The 16,280-nt window shown below is 40.9% G+C and overlaps 1 protein-coding gene across 1 annotated transcript in view; it reads left to right on the plus strand.

Annotated features, from left to right (window-relative positions):
- The window catches only part of GPALPP1 (GPALPP motifs containing 1), a gene marked incomplete in the record, with an annotated part of 254,153 nt that overhangs the window by 56,377 nt on the left and 181,496 nt on the right, over positions 1–16,280 (plus strand). The window contains 1 exon segment of the mRNA XM_044071711.1: positions 13,261–13,417. Within this exon segment, the coding sequence (XP_043927646.1) occupies positions 13,261–13,417 (157 nt within the window).

Below are 16,280 nucleotides of genomic sequence, written 5' to 3' on the forward strand. Positions count from 1 at the left end.
ACTGCTGCAGTCCAGGTTACCCTCCCTCCTTCCCCTCTTACTTTCTGTTATTTACCTAGGGCATCTACCCTTTATTATCTATGGGGAGTATTTGCTGGTAACTAAAAAAAAGTTGTTTGCTTTTCTTCTGTGTTTTTTACTAGCAATTTGTATTGCCTACCTATTTAAGGGCACCTGACATCTGGGGCAAGAAAAACTAAAGAAAATGGCATCGGCTGCATCTTGTATACCCCTGTCGCACTGACGTCAGGGAGGAGGCGACAGCAGCCGACACCAGGCCAAGACTTTGGAACTCTGGCCAACTGCGGGACCGCCTGACGGCAGGATAACCAAAGTGTAATGACTGCAGCAGTGTTTACACTCGAACATCTACATTTATGGTAGGTACAAAACTGTACTTTTTGCATTCTCCTTTGCATAAATATTACACCTATATTAAATCTCTTTTGCTTTCCCATGTCCATATTTCTTCTTCACATGTCTCCCGATCCTCTGGCTTTTCCTTCTTCTGGGGACTCGCTATACAAGCCTAGCCATAACAAATACCCTGGATATTTCTTCCCACAATGTTTACTTCCCTGGACCCCTGTCTAGCAGGGCGACTGACGTGATCCCCAGGGTGAATTTCCTATCTTCCATACAATCGTCAAGGTTCCATTTGAAGAGGGGCAAGGATGCGCTCTGCTTGACATGTATGGGCAGTCTATTCCAGAGTATGTGGAGTCTCTGGGTCAGGAACCTATCCCTCCAGCATGTTTTGTTCATTGTGATGACAAGGTTTAGATCCCTGGAGTATATGGCTCTGAGGGATTGGGATTTCTTTAAGTGGAGCATGTCTAACAGCTCAGGGTTTGACATGGCCTTGTATGTTAAGCAGAGATTGCCTCTGAGTAGACGATATGCAACAGAGTATAGCTGGTGTTGTTTTTTTAGACAGTCGGTATAGGGCATCTGCTTTAGGCCTGTGATTCTTTAGTGAGGTATTTCTGCGGCCTTTCCAGCTGTTGCAGATGTCTTGTGAGGTACATACCAAATGGGGCATTGTACTGTATAATGGGTCAAATGAGGGATGAGTTCAGTGGGACACTGACCTCCTTTTTTCTGGATGAAAAGCCCTTGGTGATGAGGTGCGCCACATAGAAGGATTTCCAGACTGCTGTGGCAATGTGGTTATCGAAGGTGAGACCAATGTCCACCTGTGTCCCCAAGTCTCTCATTACACTTTTGGTGTTTAGTGTACTGCCAACCTATGTGGTAATTCAAGGGTACATGTTTTTTCCCAAAGGGGATAACTATACATTTTTTGGCATTAAGCTTGAGCTGTTCATATCTTAAGAACCAGGGAGAAAGTATAGTCTGGGCATGTGTAGGTAGTTCTAGTACAATTTTGGCAGAACTAAATCCTTTAGAAAAGCAAATTGGCTATCTATTTCTTATGATGGGACAAAGAAAGAGCAACATGTATCAAAACTAACTTTTTTTGAGATGTTTTTCCTTGGCTTTTGCCTCTTATACCAACCATGATAAATCAATTCCAGATGGTATAAAGTCTTGTTTAAAAAAAAAAAATTAAAAAAAAAAAAATTTAATAAGATGTTTGTTTTTGTTTCTTATCACCTATGACATAAAGCTGCAAACACAACACACCACTCACAACCTATCCATTCGGCACCAATTAAACACCATAAAGCCCACACAATTCCTACCCCCAACCCCGTTTCTCCTCCAAAACGCCAACATGCACATACTATTCCCTCAACTCTCACCTTTTCTCCATGCAATTTGCTCCCACCCTTTTCCAAAGACCCCCAACTCCAGTTGTTCTATCACTGTCACTACCTTCACCACCTCCAGTACAGTCAGTCCAGATCCTGTTCTCCATCCTTCAGCAACTGCTTTCCTGGCAACCACCAGACTCAAACCCAGCAAGCCTCTACCATGTCCAGGCAACTCAGATCCTGTGTCCACACTCAAAAAAATCATCTCCCTAGCTACACCACTTAGCCCATCCAGTACCCCCCCCCCCCATTAGACTGCCTAGGGTTGGTAAACTTTGAGAGTTCCCTGCAGGCTACTCTAAAATCTTGGCTTCTTCAGTAACAGATTGGAAAAGAGTCTACTCTAGAAGCAGGTACTTTGTCCTCCTGTGCAAACTATTAGAAAGCATTACAAACTGGATTCCTGTTCTACATCCAGGACAGACTTTGCATCCTCCAGGGACTTCTGGATCCATATCCATCCTTCCTTCCTTCCAGGCTGGGTAAGCTTTGGTTATAAAATCCGGAGAGACTAAAGACTACTTCAGCAGTGAGAATGATAAACATAATACAGCTGTGTAAGTTGCACTTGCCCATAATGGTAGATGTTCGAATTTCTCACTGCTGCAGTAGCCGTACCGCTGTCCACCCCCCCCTTTTTGTGTATATAGTTACAGCTTGGCATATAAAACTTTTTGGTAGTATTACATAATTTTGAATTTCGCGAAGAGTACAATCCTCTCCTTATGGGCAAGAAAGTCCTGAAGAAAGCTTCACTCTGGTTACTGATTTCTCTTCACTGGGCTGACAATTCAGCAGTCAGAATGAAGGTGAGGGAGGGTGGTAGAGCCTTTTGAAGCTATTGAAGCTGGCCAGTTGTGTCCTGGGCAGGGCACAAACAGTATAGCCTAATGGCTATTGTAGCATTGAGGAATTTGAACATCTGCCGTTCTGGGTAAGTGAAATGTACACAACTGTACTTTTTTAAACTTAGACTGCATTGTATTGTTATGCTTACTTAGAGTGCTTTAAAGCAGTATTGATTATTGTATAGTAGAAATTTAATTTGAAAAATATATAATTTTTAATGATTGAAATGTATTTCTGTTTTAATTTTCTGTTCCCTCCCCTGAGAAGACCGTGGCACCCCTGGCTAGTTCTAACTTCTGCGTATGCTGTGCCCAACAATCCCCAATTGCTTCTTACTGGGTAACCCCAGACATAACCCTTCACCAGGTGGTCCCTAAATACTGTTTGGGGTGTTGACCATTTCAGTTGCTCATTTTATTTATCAAGAGAATGAGAGAGACAATTAAAAGTTGTAGACCCAATTCACTAACGGTGTGAGTAGCTAATGCAGTGACTTCATGACTTTGTTGCCGCTTCCTGTAATCTGAAGCAATAACCTTAAGAGGCCACTAGTTTCCACCAGAAGGCGCACAGGCTTCAGATTTACCCTGGCCATTCCTTTTAAAAGAATATCTTGTCTCCATCTTCCATCCCTTGGCCGTACCTTCCAGCAGCACAAAGTCAGGTCAATACAAGCATAGATGGGCACTGTGTCATTTTACTGTTAGGCTAGCTATATCTCTCTGTTTTTGTTATATTCTGAAACTTTTCTCCTGTGTCTCTATCAAAATTTGGTGTACCCAGCTTGCATTTCCACAGTTAACAAAATAACTAAATAAACTTAACTTTTATAGTAGTGCAGACAAAGGGGGAAAAATATTTATTTTTTTAACCCCTTTATTAACCTCAAGGGTTACACAGTGACATGGATACAGATCCAATTATAAGAGACAAGACATAATTCCAAAGAATTTACTTTTACATGTATTGTACATATATGGCTTCTTTCTTTCCCTTTCCCCCCATTCTTCAACAGTTAATATTAGCTGTTAGTACATCACTGCCCACATAATGTAAACAGTTGCATTCTCTTCCAACTTTCTGAATATCCAAATGTCATTCCTTCCCCTTATTTCCTTCTTCATTCTTATCTAAGCTACACTCTCATAGCTTAACAGTTATCTTTCCTATACCCAAACTTGTAATTCATTCCCTCCAACAGGAGGGCAGATATATTCCCTATTCTGTCCCGCATTATGTTACTTGTGCTATGTAAATGTCTATCCCTTTGAATCTTCCTTCCTCTTCCAACCATCCTTTCCATCTCTTATTAAAAGTTTCCATCTGCCCCTGTCACCTGTGTTGCCTCCGTCAACATTAAAGCTCTCATCATTCTTTCTCTTTCTTTCCCCCTTGGAGTCTCTGCCTTTTTCCAGTTTCTTGTTATCTTCATTGTCATAGTAAGCCATACAATTTCCTTATTTACCTTTCCGTATCGCAAAAGGAAAACTCTTTTTTTTTTTTTTTTTAAATGGGAGCGACTTCTGCATATCCTCTTTCCAGTAATAATTGCCTTAAAATCTGCCTGGAATTCTCTTAATCCTGTACATTCCCAAAAAATATGTGCCCAAGACTTGTCTTCCACTCCACATCTCCAGCACAGGATATCTGCCCTTGGAAGCATTTTAGCTAATTTCGGTGGGTTATAATAGTGTGTTATGCAAGCATTTCCAGGCAAAAATTCTAATCTTGCTCGCATTGGTCACACATCTCAGCAATCGAATCTTTTCTTCCCATTCCTCATGTGTTACACTTTCACCAGACTACTCCTTCCATCCTTCTCATAATTTTAAAGTTCACTTGTATTTTCCCTTTACATAGCCATTTCCTTCCAAATTTTTTACTAATCTTCTCAATTCCCTACCTGTCATCCTCCTATTCTCAATTTCCTGTATTACTCCAGGAGCTGTGGTTGTATATCTCCGTCCTTCTCAATTTCATTCCAACAATTCCTTAGTTCCATGTATTCCTATTCAAATGAGTTCTTCAGCTGAAACTGTTTTCAGTTCCCCCAGTATACGTTTGAGACCAGTACTTAATTTGATTACATTTCCTGCTCCCATCACCATTCTATTATCTTGTTGTCTCCTATCCTCACAGAAAGATTCAAAGAAGGTAATCCACATCTCCATTTCCATCTTGCCAAATTTTCCTTAAATCCTTTCTGAATTTGTCTTATCCATTGTAAGTTCATATATGTTGCTGAGGTTTCTAACAATACCTCCATTATATCTCTCACCTTTCTCAACTTCCTTTCTCTCTGCACCACCATCCTTTTCAGTCTGCAGTGTAACGAATATCTTTCAGCCTTAAGACTATCACTATTGAGCAGACCTGCAGGCATTCTTTCAGATTCTGGACTCCTAGCCCTCCAGTCTCCGTTGCTCTGTTATTCTATCCCATGCTACTGTAGGTTTCCCATTTTTCTTTATGAAACCCTAGCACAATTGCTTTACCTTTTTTTTGTAATAAAACAGTATCCAGCAGTTCTCAAAATGTCAGCCATGTCTACATAAATTGTGGCATAATACACATCTGTAAAACCTGCACCTTCTGATCTATTTCCAACCGGAGTACTCTCCATTTTCAATTTGCTCCTTCACTTTTCCATATATCTTCATAAGTGCCTTTCATTGCGTCTTCAGCAGTTTCTTTGAGGTGGATTTCCAGATGTCTGTCTTCATTTGTTTGTGTTGCACCAATTCTCACATCCTCACCTTCCTGCCTTTTGTTATTTGTAATCAATATCCTATTTTATCTTGATTTACCTTGTATCGTGACTCCTTCCAAATGGTAATAGTATGCCCCGTAAAGTTTTCATGTCTGTCTTATAGTCAGATGGGATAAGCAACGCATCAGCATATAACAAGATTTTCTTTTGCTCCATTCCCCACCTATACCTTCTCGTTTGACTCCCTCTTATGGTCTCCACCAAGAGTTTAATATGGAGTGCAAATAACAGTGGAGGTGGACAGCTTTGTCTTCTCCCCCTTCCAAATTCAGTCTTGTCCAACAGTTTTGCTCTTTAACTTTACTTTTATTTTACTGTAATTCCATAATCCTGACCCAGTCATCTGAAAATTCATTCCTCCTCATATTCTTGAATAAGTATCTCCATCCCACCCTATTGAAAGCTTTTTTGGCATCTAAAGTTATTAAGGCCAATTCTTTACCCTTAAGGTGTGCATCTTGGATGAGCAACAGTGTCTTAATCAAATTATTAGTTGTCCTTCTCCCTCCAACAAATCATGTCTGATATCTGTGTATTAATCTTGGGAAGTATCTTGCCCACCCTCTCCGCTTGTATTATAAAACCTTTATAATCACGATTCAGCGCTAAGATGAGTTTGTGAGGATAGAAACCTGAAATCTCTCCCTTTTTTGTGAATCACTGAGATTACCGCCTCGTTCATGACTTTAGGACTGCTTCCCCTCTATGTCTTTAAACAACTCTAACCAGGCTTTGACCACCCATTCCTCCTGTATGTCCCAAATTTCAATTGGAAGCCAATCACTCCCAGGTGATTTCCTTTTCTTCATCTCCATCTTTTTCCACGTACTCAGTAGCCCTTTTGCCTTAATTCTCCCTGTTAACATTAACTCTTCCTCTTCCTCTTCCTCCAGCGTTATATATGGTTAGTCCCATCTCTGTCTTTTCCATATCTATATCTTCATCTTCATCTTGTACAATTCTAGGTAGTAGTTTCTAAACCTCGGCAATCTCTCTCTTAACATAGTCCCCTTCCTCATCCCTTGAATCCCATTCCCACAGCTCACATACTCCCTCCTTCTGTCTCCTGCTGTCTCAGCCTCATAATCGGTCCTTTCTTTGCATTCGGGGTCACTTTAAAATACAACTTTTCCACAGCTTTTCACCAATTAAAAATCCTCTCATCCTCCTGTTTTGTGTATATATTTTTTAATTGCCTTTTCTCTTTCTTACTGTGATCCCCTTTCTTATATTTCTTTGTATCACTTTTTCTCATAGTCTCCAAGCTCTCCTCCTCCAACTTTCTATCCACAATTTACTGATTTCCCATCCTAATGCTTCTTTAACTCTACTTTAGCAATGAGAGCCTTGACTTGCCAGTTTCACATGCTAAATATCAGCAATTTTTGATGTCTCCGTTGAAACAAAAGATGCTTCCAGATTCGGATCCTCCTAACTTAAAAGAAATGCAGGATTTATTGCATGCAGCTGAACAAGTGGGAAAACATACTTTGCAATGTGGGTTTGATTCCTTAGAGGCCTCCTGTAGAGCAGCAGTTACAGGCTCTGTCATTAGAAGGCATGCTTGGTTAAAAGAACATACGTTAATAGATCATGTTAAGGTCAAATTATTGGATGCACCTTTGCAGCGGGATGTGCTGTTTGGAGTTAAGGCAGAGGAGGTATTAAAGAAGATGGAGGATAAGGCAAAATCTTTGCAAATGGTGAAATATTTCTTACAGGTTCAGCCTCCTCGTTTTAGCAGAAATTGGCCAACAAAGAATTGGTCCTTTCCAGTCACAGATGGACTTCAAAGGGGCAGATGTAGATGTCCAAGAGGTAGAGGTCAGACGCAAGGCCCTTACAGGCCTCGACAAGCCTTATTATTCTTTTCCTTGTTCAGAATTTTTGCAATTACTTCTGCCAAGATCTCCGTATCTTTCTCGTTTTTCAATAGATGTGGGTATCTTCTAGTGCCTCTCCATTTTTTTGGACCTGTGTCACATTCTAATCGCAGACTGCTTTTATTCTTACTTTCTTAACTTGTTCTATATTTCTTTGTAATATATACTTTATCAGTCCTTGACCATGTTTTATGCCTGTGTGAAAAGGTGTACTCCTCACCTGTTATCGCGCTGGAATCTACCCGTCCTACAGACTGTAGACATTTGCTCATAAATTTACCTTCCTTAGTTAATTTATTAGCCCTCGTCCTCCATCTGCTTCTCTTTTTTTTTTATATTCCAGTCTCCTTTACATACACCTAATCCTTGCTGAAACTTTACTATGTCTGCAAAAATGGCCCTTATTCTTTGGTTAAAGTCTTGGGTGGTAGCTTCATAGGTTGGTACTAGGTTAAAATCTTGGGTGGTAGGTTCATAGGTTGGTACTAGGCTATCGGCCCTAGGGCCTATACAAGCCTAGCCATAACAATTCCCTGGATATTTTTTCCCACAATATTTACTTCTCTGGATCCCTGTCTAGCAGGGCGACTGACATGATCCCTGGGGTGAATTTCCCATCTCCCATCCAATCAAGGTTCCTTTTGAAGAGGGCCAAGGAGATGCTCTGCTTGACCATGTGTGGGCAGTCTGTTCCAGAGTATGGGGAGTCTCTGGGTCAGGAACCTATCCCTCCAGCATGTTTTGTTCATTGTGATAAGGTTTAGATCCCTGGAGCGTGTGGCTCTGAGGGATTGGGATTTCTTTAAGTGGAGCATGTCCAACAGCTCAGGGTTTGACATGGCCTTGTATGCTAAGCAGAGATCGCCTCTGAGTAGACTGTATGCCACCGAGTATAGTTGGAGTTTTTTTTAGTCTATCAGCATATGGCATCTGCTTTAGGCCTGTGATTCTTTTAGTGAGGTATTTCTGTGGTCTTTTCGGCTGTTGCAGAGATCTTGTGAGGTACATACCAAACGGGGCATTATACTGTATAATGGGTCTAATGAGGGATGAGTACAGTAGGACAATGACCTCCTTTATTCTGGCTGAAAAGCCCTTAGTGATGAGGTGTGCCACATAGGATTTCCTGACTGTTGTGGCGATGTGGTGATCGAAAGTGAGACCACTGTCCACCTGTGTCCCTAAGTCTGTCATCACACTTTCGATGTTTAGTGTACTGCCACCTATGTGGTAATGCATTGGTACATGTTTTTTTCCCAAAGGGGATAACTATACATTTCTTAGCATTAAGCTTGAGCCCATGGCTCTGGCACCAGGCATCTCTTTCTGTAAGGCACTTTTGTAGAATATCTACATCATTTGGGGATTCAGTAATGACTCCCAGTTTGCAGTCGTCTGTGAACTTTGTTAGCCAGAGTCCCTTAGAGTTGGCCTGTACTTCAGAGAAGTAGATTCCAAATGAGTGGTCCCAAAACTGAACCCTGAGGTACTCCACTTGTCTGGAGCTGGATTTGGAGTCTGCTTCTTTTACAGTCTAGGTTCTATCATTAAGCCAGTTGGCAACCCATCGAGTGATGTAGGGATTTATGCCCAGCTTAGTAAGTTATCTATGATTCCAGAGTGGGGGATGGTGTCGAAGTCCTTGGTGAGGTCCAGATAGGCTGTGTAGACTGCCTTACCCTTGTCCACAGCTCTGGAGACTGATTCAAAGACGTCAATTAGATTCAGGAGACAAGATCGGCCCTTCACAAACCCAAACTGTGTGGGGTCCAGTGTTTGAAGGGTGCCAGTGTCTTTGTTCATAAGTTCCATGATAATGCGCTCCATGCCCTTGCAGATCAGGCTTGTCAGACTGATGGAACGGTAGTTCCTGGGATCCAAGGCGGATCCTCCCTTGTGGAGTGGGATAACTGTAGCTGTGCGCCACTCAGTGGGCACGAAGCCTGAGGTGAGGCTATGATTAAACATGAGACTTTGGTGAGGTGCCAGTTCATTTTGTAGTTCATGTAGTACACAGCCTGGGATGTCATCTGGTCCCATGGATGCTGTATTCCTTAGCTTTGGAGAGTGCAGTTTCTACCTGTGTGGCCATGATTACCAGAATCTGGCAATCTTTTGGTATTGAGATGGGCACTTTAGGGGGTGAGAGAGGGGTGAAGTTGGCACTAAATTGATCTGCCAGGATATTGGCAATATCCTTGGGATCAGTATATTTAATGCCATTCTGTTGTAGCTCAGAGCAGATCTGAGCATTGCCATTTAGATTCTTGACATAACTATAGAATGCCTTGTGGTTGTCTTTGGAATCGTTGGCAATTTTATTTTCGTAACTAGCTGCTTTTGAAGATTGTATGAGGGCTCTCTGCTTCTTACTGAGGCTGCTGAGGGAGTTTTTTCATCCTGGGATTTTCCTCTTCTGCAACACTTTCTTCCTTCTGTTGTATAGTTGTTTATAGCAGGGGGCCACCAGATTGGCTTCCTTTTTTTTTTTTTTTTGGAGAAGAGCATCTTGGTTCTATTTGGGATGGCACGATTCATGCATGAGTGGATGTGCTCATACAGTGTCTTAGTGTCGGATTCTGCAGTCGAACTTTCAGATCCGTCTGCATGGGTGTCATGAAGTTTATCACTTCTGACTTCAGTAGCATGAAGTTGGCTTTGGAGAAGTTTTTTTTAGGAGGTTTCGTTACTGGGGTGGTGGGGGTGGGATGTGGATGTCAAGGGTGATTTGCTTATGGTCAGACCTGACCAATGAGGGGGTGACCACTGGTGTGGAGCATCTGTCTCCAATGTAGATAATGACCAGGTCTAGGATATTGGAGCCCCTGGTGGGACAGTGGATTAGTTGATCCAGGGCGTTGGAAATTATGAATTCCAAGAACTGTTGGGAAAAGGAGCTGGTACCAGAGTAGTTTTCCCAGTTAATGGCAGGGTAGTTGAAATCACCCAGTATTAGGGTGTTTGGCTGTATCTTATATTTTCTAGTATGTTTAGAAAGGTTTAGTGATAATCTTGGGGCATGGTGGGGGATCTGTAGCAATCACAATTTGGATTGCAATCTTACCTAGTGTTGCACCTAGAGAATTTTAGATGCATTGTATTGGGCAACTAGCCTGGAGGTGTGAATATCCCTGGTGAATATGGACACTGCTCCACCTTTAGTGTCTTGGTCTTGGTTTTGTGGCCGAAAAGTGTGGTAAGAGTTGTATGTAGCCTGCTATTGCAGGGGTGCTGTCTGGAGCCTTGAACCAGGCCTCAGTTACTGCACAGATATCTATGTTCTCCATTTTTAGGAGTGCCTCGAGAGAGTGCATTTTGAGGTTTAGATTTCTAGCATTGAGTAGCATTACCTTCAGATTTTGCATGCTTGTATCTGTTACGGTGGTGGTGGTTTTATCCTTTGAACCTTGCCTAAAAAAGGCACTATAGGGGTGGCAAGAGCTTTAGCCAGTAACCTGAATCCCAGAGGTGACTGGTGCAGACCATCTTTGGCAAAGCATCGTGGTTTGTCGATCATGTCTTCCCAGGCAGACAGATACTGGATCCCCTTTGAATGACACCAGAAACTTGGCCAATTGTTGAAGTCAATCATTTTGTCCTTATACTGTGGTATCATTCTGGGCGAAGGCAGGATGCTACTCAGGGCTAGGGTCATGCCTGGGCCACATGATCCAAGAGCTCTTCCACGTCTCTTTTCATGTAGTCCAGGGAGGTACGTCTCAAGTCATTCACTCCAGCATGGACAATGACAGAGTCGTATTTGTACTTGTTGTGGAGTAACTTGAGTGCATGCGTTATGTGGCGGATCCTGGCACCCGACAGGCAGCTGACTGTGATTTTTCTCCTTGTTCAGCCTGGTGAGTGGGACATCAGTGTGTGCCTGACTATAGAATCACCTATGACTAAAGTGGTTGGGTACATTGTCTTGCCTTAGGGACTGTTGTAGGATGGCACACTGGTGTTGTGAGCTATGTGTCACTTTGGTTGTGACTGGTGTTTCAGCTTTGGAGGTCCTTGCTGCTTGGGCAGGTTAATGTTAAGGGCCTCCACATATGTGGGTTTAGTGTTGCTATGTCTAGGTGTTGATGGTGTGGGTTTTGAAGGGCTATGAGTTGCTTGAGGTGTAGTGCAGGTGTTGGCCTTCTCCTCTTGACTGTCTAGCACAATCTTGGCCGGAAAGAGCTTTGTTTCCAGTTTGGCTCTAAGTGAATTTCTCGCAGGTTGTAGTGTTGGGTGGTAGGAGGAGAGGGTTGTCTGTGTCCATGAGGCAGTTGCCGCATTGTCCCAGTATGCCCAGACTCACCAGGTGGACAGGAAAAAATCACCGAAAGCTGACCTTTGGACATGTCTGTTTAGGTGCTTTTTTTGTAAAGTTTAAGAGCTGTTTTCCCTTACCTTTGCAAGGTACTTTGCAATTGTAGGCTGTTTAGTGCCCATGATTAATTTCTCCTTATTGACAAGGAGAGTTGAGTGCTTGTATCAGTTTCAGGCTTCCTAGTGCTTTCCAGCAAGTTTTAGAGCAAGTGCTAGTTACAGGAGTTCAGATTTTAGTCCTACTACTGAGAAACCAGCTAGTTCTAAGGGAAAATTTGAAGAGCAGACTTTCTGGCACCTCGAATACTTTAACTGTAGCCTCGCAGTGCTGCACGATGTGAAAAATGTGCAAACGCGCATTTTTGAGCCAGAAAGTTGAAAGTCTTGCCCTTGAAAATAGTCTTGTTGCTTCAACCAACTATTTCTTCCCCGGCTGATCTACCTGGTTTGGGACTTTTTCTTTGAGCTGTGTTTATACATACTTCTATATTAGACTTTTGCTTGTATTGGAAGCGTTTTATGTACATACTACTAATCTTTGTATCTTTTGTTGTGTATATAGCTGCTTCTGTAGTAGATCGTGCATGTACTTGAAGATTTTCACATACTACTATTCTTTGTATCAAATGTGATCAGCTTTGGAGCTTTTCTCCCTGGGCATCCTCTGAAAAAGGGTTCTGGCTCCGTGGACTTACCTGGTTAACAAATAAAACTGAAAATGCACAATCATTAGGCATACTGTCCTAGTACCCTCTGCTTGCAGTGTCCAAGCAGTCCTGTGTGCTTGCTCTCTCTCTCTACTTATTTCTTCTTCGGTCATTCATGTCCACTGAATGATCCACGTTCTCAACACTTTACAGTATTGCTGCTCCAGCCTCTCTGGGATTCCAGTCATTTTAATGTTTTTTTCCTTCTAGCTCTCTTGTCCAAGTTGTGGAGCTTTACTTCTACTGCCTCCATCCTGGCTTTCATTTTTATATTTTATCTGTCACTGTGTGGATTATGTCAGTCTTTTTTTAAGCCCACTCTGCTGCTCTTTGATCTTCTTTTCTCGATTCTGCTTGCTTTCCTGCAGAACAGCCTTCAGCAATACAATTTCAGACCAAATTGCCATAAGAGTGATCAGGCCTTCCTGTTCCTTTTGTGTCTCTTGCTGATCACTCGTAAAGTCTCTCTTGCATCTCCTGCTGTTTTTCTCTCTGCTTTAACCAGCATTTAGATCTGTATACATTCCTGTATCACGACTTTCTCTTTATACTACTGCACTGATTTTTGTCCCTTATACTTCTATATGGTGCGGGACGCTGGGAAGTGCTTGCGCTTCAATGCACCACCATACTGGAAGTCCTTCCTACTACAAAAGTTATGATGATAATTTGCACATTTCCAAAATTAATTACAACATAAAATTGGGTACAAATAGTGGCAAATATCTCCTGTGGATATGTAATACTGTTCTACATAAATACAGTTTTTTCATCCACAGCACATTTTGGCAAGGAGTTGTTTTATTTTGTAATTACAACATAAAATCGGGTACAAATAGTGGCAAATATCTCCTGTGGATATGTAATACTGTTCTACATAAATACAGTTTTTTCATCCACAGCACATTTTGGCAAGGAGTTGTTTTTCCTGTGACTTAAATTTTAAATTTCTGTTTCAGGGCCAGCATTGCCTCCAGGGTATGTTTCTGACAGCTCAGGAAGCTTGGATACAAGTGAAGAAGATGACTGCAGTGAGAAGGTTGTTGGACCGTCCTTGCCACCAGGATTTACAAAGAAGCATTCTAAAAATAAGACTCACAGTGATCCTAAATCTAGGTTAGCACTGGCTTGTTTCTTTTTTTAAAATTGGCCTAGAAGGTAGTTTGTTCTTGTCAAAGCAGTTCTGAACAACTGTGTTGCAGTGGTGCAAGTTAATAATTACTAACCTCATTGAGGAATATAACCAAATGTAAAAAATAGTTCTCAAACCTGTTGCTTTGCCTTTAGTTGTCCTAGTATCAGTCATTGTGAGAGCTTTTGAAATGTGTTTTACTGGAAAATCAAAGGTACCTGGTTTGTAGACACCTGCTTAATAGTTACAAAGGAAATTGTGATGCCACCATGACCCTATCCTGCCAGCCCTAATTTATACATAGCAATGTGTTAGAAAACCAACATGGTTATTTTAAATGTAATGATAGTTTTTAATTCTCTTTGCCCATGCTGTATGAATGAAAACTCTACAAGTCCTTTTTCACACTTAAATGTGGGTGTTTATGTAGATACGCAGTTTGTTACAGTTGCTATGTACAACTTGCCATTCTTCTTAAGAATGATGAGGGTTAACTGCCTTTTTCGGGATACCTGCTCAGGTAAGAGGTGGGTCCAATCTTGGCTTACTTCGAAGGTAAAATACACAAAGCTGAAAATTCTTAGTAGCTTGACATCAGTAGTATTGTCTGCCCTAGTCTTCTAGCTAGGTAGTTGTAAGCAAATGCTGCACTTCAGAAGTACAGGGTTTTAATACAACAGTGTGGTTCTTCTGCACTTTATTGTAGTTGCTGTGTGTGTGTGTGTGTGGGGGGGGGGGGGGATGTGGCTTCTTTAGGATTACAACAAACCTGCTACACGGGTATTTTAACAAACAGAGATGAGACAGTAACAGCAAATGAACTGCAGTGCAACCACTTAACTCCCCAACATGCAAGTTAGACTTTGTTACTGCTTTTAAAGTGGCACTTTTACTTTAACCATTACATCCTTTTTTAAGCTATGATTATTGTTTAAAACAACATAAATAGTACTGGCTACGCTGTTGTATACTGTAGTAGTGTTGTGTGATATTTAGTTTAGTTTAGTTCACTCGGTCATCATTTTAAAGGGGCATTGCATAACATTTTAAATAGTTGCTGTATATGCAGTTGTGCACAACCGCTGAAATTACCAGTCTTTGCTGCCATCACAGTACACATAAGGCATAGAATGTGGAAAGATTAATAGACTACCCAAATGCAGAAACATTACAGCCATTACCAGTAAAAGTAGTTACAAGCAGTAAAGAAACATCAGGAAATCACCATTAGGACAATCAAGAGTTTTTCACAGCATCGAAAAATGGTACATTCAGAACAGTTCAGTAGGTTCCGGTTCATTACCTTTTACAGGTGCCTGTCATTTCCTGGTGTAGATGTCCAGTTTCATTAGTCTCACTGGTAGTTTTTCTTTGAACTGAAGACAGTCCTGCTTTATACATTTGTCTTTTCTGGTACTTTCTAGTAACTGCTCTTCTTTTGAATTGCCAGGTGGGATGTTAGGGAGTTAGCCTATTTAATGATAGCAAATTCTTGATGCACTGAGTGTTTTGTTACTTATTTGTTTATTTATTTATTTTCTATTTTCACAATTTTTGATGGTTGAAATGTTTGGTTGACTTGCAGTTGTAGCACTTCTACCTTAGCTGACCTCTTTGCCAAGCTGATTTAATATTTGGGTATGTACACTGGTTGCAACGACAGTACTAAAGTAGGCAGCTTGTTGTCTTCTCTCCATCCACAGTTGAGTATGTCATAACCTACCTGGTTGAAGTATAGTATTCCTTTATTCAAGCAACGCTAAGCAGCAATCCTATTGAACTGGAAGCACTTCTTTTCATTTTTTGATGGTTTATATGACTTTGTCTGCTTATTTGATAGGGGACATTTCAAACTGGTCATTGGGTTAAATTCCCATTTCCTTAAACATGTGACAGTCCTAACTTGCAAACTGTGCAATGTTGTCAGAAATAAAAATTTCTGGGATCCCATGATATCTGATCACCTTTAAAGAGCTGAATTTTTAAATTTAATGATGTACTACATATTCTAAGGATACGACACTTGGATTAGTAGTCAGCATAAATGTGTTAATAACCGTCTTTGAAATGAAACTGCTTTTAGCCATTTTACTCCATGGCTTTTCTGGTATTTCATATGGGAGCATTTCATTTTTTGCATTGTTTTAATGAAAAATGTTGCAGATCTGTTTTCATAATCAGTGAGTGAATTATCTAAATAACAGCACTGAATTCTTGCATTTTACTGTGAATAGTTCTGATTCTATACAATTTTTGGATATTGATATGGAAGTATAGAATTATAGTATTTGGACTTCTGTTTGTAGGAAAGCTGTACATACAAATAAATACCTCCACTGTATTAGTATGCACTCTCCATGTTTTCAAGGGAATAGTTAAGAGCCAATATAGACATGTTTGCAAACTTAATACTGACATAGAAAAATGTACACAACTGGATGCTGCTATTGATGAATTTACTGAAAGGGGATATGATAGGAAATTTCTGGTTGATTTGAAAAAAGTTGTTTTTGAGAACAAGGATATTAGATACCCCCCCTTACTTTAGTGAACAATGCACTAATAATCAAATGCAACCTGATTTTGATCCTGTAAATATATTATGCTATCTTACTACATTTAGCAGCTGTAGTGATGGCGTTAGGGATATAATTAACAACTGGTGTATTCTGAGAAGTTGTACTGAATTTACAGGGTCTTATTCCTGAAAAAGCTAGGTTTGTCTATCGGAATTGTGAAAGCTTAAAATTAAAACTTTGCCATAAAGATCTAAAGTGTACGAATATGAACCAGCTTATAACAAAGAAGGGAACTGTCCCCTGCCATAATTGCAGTTGTTGTACATCC

The sequence above is a fragment of the Protopterus annectens genome, chromosome 5.part0 (assembly GCF_019279795.1).
Source record: "Protopterus annectens isolate FY-2018-M chromosome 5.part0, PAN1.0, whole genome shotgun sequence".
NCBI lineage: Eukaryota > Metazoa > Chordata > Ceratodontiformes > Protopteridae > Protopterus > Protopterus annectens.